General features: G+C 39.2%; 1 protein-coding gene across 2 annotated transcripts; it reads right to left on the bottom strand.

Annotated features, from left to right (window-relative positions):
* Positions 1-723: 723 nt before the first annotated feature.
* LOC106948577 (transmembrane protein 100) lies at positions 724-4,934 on the bottom strand. 2 transcript variants are annotated; one of them, XM_015034328.1, is made up of 2 exons: positions 4,841-4,934; positions 724-4,653 (listed from the first exon to the last, which is right to left on the bottom strand). In XM_015034328.1, the coding sequence occupies exon 2, from the start codon at positions 4,471-4,473 to the stop codon at positions 4,000-4,002; it is 474 nt and encodes a 157-aa protein (XP_014889814.1). In that variant the 5' UTR covers positions 4,474-4,653; positions 4,841-4,934; the 3' UTR covers positions 724-3,999. The 2 variants fall into 2 exon arrangements, with proteins under 2 accessions (XP_014889814.1, XP_014889815.1); XM_015034329.1 differs by having other exon boundaries at positions 724-4,683; positions 4,841-4,911.
* Positions 4,935-5,346: the final 412 nt, after the last annotated feature.

Here is a 5,346-nt window from a genome sequence, read left to right as displayed (position 1 = left end):
CAGATTGGCAGATTATTTTACATATAACAAGATTTTTCCATGTTATAAGTGAAATAATCTGCCAATATATCAAATACTTTTAAAAAATCAATATTAAGTGATTATTTGCTTAGAAGAAGTTCCCATATCTTGCTGAAAGTTACTTGCAAGATAGTTTTGTCTAAATTTAAGTGTACTAAGAAGTTTTTACTAGAAACCAAACCAAAAATACTTGGTAAGGTTTTGTGTATTTGCAGTGTAAGAGGGCAGTCAGAGATAGCTACAGGAATCACGCTGAAACCAAAGACAGACAGCCAAAATAAATAAAAAAGTAAGATTTTTGGTAAATCATTACTGTTTAAACTTTAATAAACCTTTAATAACATAAAGTTACCTAATTTTTAAAGTGCAATCAGTAATACTTTTATAACAAATTTATATCAGTAATGATTTCTTGGTTAATATCAAGTTGTCATATCAAAGACATTTTGAATAATGTCAACTTTGTATTAAAAGTGTCATAATTTACTGAATGACGCTTTATGAAAACAGTCATAACTATTCATGAAGGCTTATTCATGTTCATGACAGGTGTTATGTCATGTTTATGAAAGTGGCATGACAGTCTTATTCACCCCCCTTCAAATAAAGTGTTACCGTTTAAGGATATGTCATTTGAAGAAGAGTCCTGGACTAACCCCCAATAAAGATTAAATTAACAAATAAAAATACTATCACAGCCTGTTTCCAAAAACTAACCTTGGTTTTAATTATGTGCTTTGAACTACAGTGAACAAGAAAAAATGTACAATTTTACAGACATTTGAAAGACGTAAAAATAAACTTCTTGATTAATATTTTTGGCATTTCAGGCAGTTAGACCAAAGGAACCACATCCGACAGTAACTTCATGCACACCAGTTCACTTCCACAGACTTGAACCTGACTTTTACTGGATACACCGCAGTATTTCTGCCTCTCTGTTGGGCTACTCTAACACTGGCACCGGTCGGCCTTCACAGCTCACAAATAACTGCACTTTACGTAGAACTTTTTACATAGCAAGAAAAAAGGCACTGAGAGATAAGCTTGACCATTCTGCTAGACTCAAAGCAAGCTAACAACAACCAATTGATGCGTTTCATTCCAAAACTAAAATGTTCAAAAGTTTCTGATCACTGAAGTAAATAAAGACAGATGATTATGTCCTCCATGCAAAAGAAAGTCTTCATATTTATATGCAGCATCTGAGTGGAATGGCAGATTCTCGTTTTCGGAATGAAATGTGTATTTAACATTCAGATGAACAAATTTACAGTCATTACAACCAGACATCCTAAATAGAAATATAAGGATAGCAGTGAAAGGCCTCAATTATATTCTCTACGACATTACAAAATATATTTCCACTTAAAAATACACAGGGTTTTTACTCTTTATACAAGAATGATAATAAGACACTGTTAAAGAGACATTCATAAATGTGGCTACACTCTTATGGATAATAAGAAGTACAATAGATCCATGATATGTAATTTGTAGGAATACCCAGTCTCAAAAAAGAATTACTGTCATCAAATAAATTCCATTTATACCACACAGATTTGTAACGAACCATAAAAAAAATTCAAAGAAACTGCAAATAACTCACAAGAATTAGCTGCTTCTCCACAAATGTTAACATTTCACACAAAAGATGAGATCAGAGAGACAATATTTATCCAACAACATCCATAAAATAAAACTCTGGAGCTCATGTGATACTGCTGGGTCTATCTCAAATCCCCATTACTGCTGGTAGTGACTGTATGCTACCATAGCTGTTTTGGCTAGCTTGAATGCTACATATTAGCTCAACAAGAACAGAGCAGGATTTCACATTTCTTCACAGATCAGTCAGGTTATTGTACGAAATACTTATTTAACTCAAATAAATGTATTATTTGAGTTAAAGAACTTTAAGTAAGTAAGCCTACTCTAAGGTACGCTTACTTACCTTACAGGTAAGTAAGGTAAGTACTTACATTTCTTACATTTAGCATCGTGGAACAATTTAGTAAATCATTTCACGTTAGCTAAATTAGCTAGATGCTCATTAGCTTTACCACTGTGTATACAGCATGTGGCCCACATAGCTTTACTATAAATGCTAACTGCTAGGATTTATATTCATTTTTAACTTTGGAGAGATAATAATAATAAGCACATTGTAAGAATTAGGTCGTGATGTACAGGTTGACTTATGAAAAGGTTTGTCAGTTTTTCTCCAGGATGTGACACACCGACTGAAGGATTTAAGGCGAAAACACACCAGGAATGCCTCAGTGTGGTGTGTCATTAGCCATGGGTAGTGTCTCCATTTATTAGTTATTATTTAGTTCATAATAGATTTCACCTACTTACTAATTGCATTGAGTACAGCTGCCTTGTTTTTGTGAATAACAAACTACTAGAGGGAAGTTTGTTGCGACTAAAAGACAAAAGTGTTTTGTGAATGAGACTTAAAATAGAATAGACTGTTTTAACAACAAGCTCCTATTTAATAAATAAACTTAAAACAAGAGAATGAATGGCAACCAGAATGAGAACTTTTTAAAAAAGTGAGACTTGAAGAGAAAAAATCATTAATTTCCCTCATTAGATAAAAACATTGGGGGAGAAATCCACATTAGCTTTATCAGTTTGAACTCAGTAAGACATCTATAGTGGGATTTCCATGCCATATAGACTGTATAAATCATTAGTGACTAGATTAAAAGTTCCAGTAATGCCAAAGGTCTATTACTTGAGACTTAAGATGGATGACGAGAGATAAAGGCAATGCTTGTTTGATTTACTGTGATGGACTGGTGACCTGTCCAGGGTGTACCAGGCCTCTTATGCACTGACCATTGGAGGTAGGCACAATCTCCCCCCGTGACCCGCCTAGAACAAGTGGGTAGATGAATGGATGGATGAAACTACAATGTAGACAGAAATTTGTACGTGAATAATTTTGCAGAAAAAGTCAACTCGCTGAGTATTGCATATTGTTTTGCCAAATTTTATGACATCTGTAAATGTTTAAAAAAAAAAAAAAAACCTGACCAAAACTGTTTGCTTTCTCCTAATGAACCACTGCACTCTAAGTAGACCATGCAGGAAAACTCACTGCCCTGTAATGAAAGGAAACTCATTTAGCAATGAAGTAATATTGCCATTATGAGCTCTTGTTACTATTCAGCTCCATTTGTAGTGAAAGAGGGAAAAAAAGATGCTGCTTTTCCTTCCTTAACCAGCTGCACATTCAACTGTCAAACCGGAGCACAAAGACTAGATTTGACCGGTGCGTATTTCTACTCTTGGCAGTACATGTTCAAAGGTTATTGTTCTGTCTCACGTGAAGCTGCAGGGAGAAAATAATGACATAATAAACTGCTACTCCTGAGGCGCCTTTGTTGAAAGCATTCCTCAAACCCAAAGTGGGCAACAGGAGAAGTACCTCTCCTGTCTCTGGGTTTTAAGAAGGTAAGAGTTTTCAAAAACATAAAAATGTCAATACATATAGTTTCGACTGTTTAAGTCTTTTTAAGGAGAAGCCAAAATCAAATACGGTAGCACAGTGCCTCCCGCACCTGTTGCTGCATGCTCTTGCAATCATCTTCTAGACAGACAGATTTGTTGACTTGGAAATGGTTCCAGTCAAGAAAAATGATAGCTGCACTGAGGCACCACCCATCACTCTTAATCACTCTTACTGGGGTGGAATGTCTGTACAGCAGCTGACTGCTTTTGATTTTACAAACTACAACTAAACTTGTGTTTATACTGTATTTTTGCTAGGGTGTCACATCAGGAAATTCTTGAGTTGGTACTCCTCAATAACAATAAGAAAAGTGACTTCAACTTTGATACTATTTATCAGAGCTCACCAAAGCCCCCCTCATCTAAATAATACCAGCGTCGTTCAAGTCTTCATCAGTGAGTGCTGAGTGGAAACCCACTCAGCTCTGTGACAGTCCAGCAGAAGTCCCTGCTCTGTCACAAAGTGCCCTGATCAGCAGTGAAGAATCCACTTTCCTTCTTTTTCCGTCTTCTCAGTCTGTGGGCCCTCCAACAAACGGCCGCCACAAGCAGCATCACCACGCCGGTGCACAGCAGCGCGACCGACACCACTTTAGTCTGGGGCAGGGTGTTGAAGGTGAATGTCACCCCGGTGCCCGCCATGCCAATCACGAGCGATATCACGCCGAACGGGAAGACGCAGCGGTACCAGGACTTTTCCGTGCCGCCCGTTGCCTGGGCGAGCCTCTCCAGGGTGTGGAGAGACTCCGGGGGTCTGGCCTGCCCCCGTCCGAGGCTGTCCTCCCCGTCGGCTCCCTCTCCGCAGCCGCTCAGGCTCTGGTTTTGGTTGTCGGAGTCTTGGAGTGAGGTGTTAGCCTCACCGGTGTTGCCAAAGTCCAGGTCTGGGTGAAGGACCGAAGCCGGGGGCTGGCGTCCAGAGGAGCAGCCCATCCCAGAGCTGCTGTCCTTGGGGAGCAGAGTGAGAACGGCTGCCTGACGCTGGTCCTGTCAGCGCGCCTTGTATTGAATGCCACTATACCGCTGCCTCTGACGTAGCGGTAGGATTCTCTGAAACTGACGCTGACGTTGCTTCTAGTGTTTTTACTCGTAAGGTTTGCTGTCAGCATTTATCTGCAGCAGGAAAGAGAAGAATGAAAAGAGCTGAAAATAGACCAGGAGGTGAGAGGGGGGAGGAAAATAGTACAAGACGCATAAAAAATAACCTTACAAATTAAGTTGTACCTGCAACTTTTACAAAAAAAGAGGCTGAATGGATGAGGTGAAACATGAAAGGTGATAAGACAGCGGAAGCACTCACCCTGTTATTTCTCTGTCCATCAATGGGAGATTGCTGCCAGCACAGGCTCGCCTCCTCAGCAGCCTGCATGGTTTGTGTGTTGTGATGTCGATGCTCACAGACTATATAAGCAAGGGGGGAGAAGGAGGAGACTGTGGGAAGTGTCAGACACGACTGGAGCAATGGATTGGCTCGCTCGACAGACTGATTCGGAGAGGCGGGGTGGTAGAGAAGCCGACCGCTCTGCACCTCCATTCATCAAATTTAATTCATTATTTAGAGTAATTTGAGATGGTCCTTTGATAGTAGATCATGCATGGTCAGAGGGAACCAATATAAGGGAGGGGATGCTTACATTAAAAAAGATTAAATGTAATAGTGCTTGGTATAATGAGAACGACAGCAATGTTTTCATGAAAACTCACTTTTATTACTGTCACAAGTTTGTTTGATAAGATGTCTGATGCAAAGTGCTGTAAAACAGTATTTTCCCCTTTCCATTTTATTCTGTTAAACAATTGTTATTT

Source organism: Poecilia latipinna, unplaced genomic scaffold (genome assembly GCF_001443285.1).
Source record: "Poecilia latipinna isolate Pla-1442-1.1 unplaced genomic scaffold, P_latipinna-1.0 Scaffold295, whole genome shotgun sequence".
In the NCBI taxonomy this organism is placed as follows: domain Eukaryota; kingdom Metazoa; phylum Chordata; class Actinopteri; order Cyprinodontiformes; family Poeciliidae; genus Poecilia; species Poecilia latipinna.
Note: the sequence above shows the minus strand (reverse complement) of the source record. Positions and strands in the feature narration are given on the sequence as shown.

What these genes read in the sequence shown, in the direction of transcription:
- LOC106948577 (XM_015034328.1), bottom strand. Translation starts at nt 4,473, where the DNA reads ATGGGCTGCTCCTCTGGACGCCAGCCCCCGGCTTCGGTCCTTCACCCA.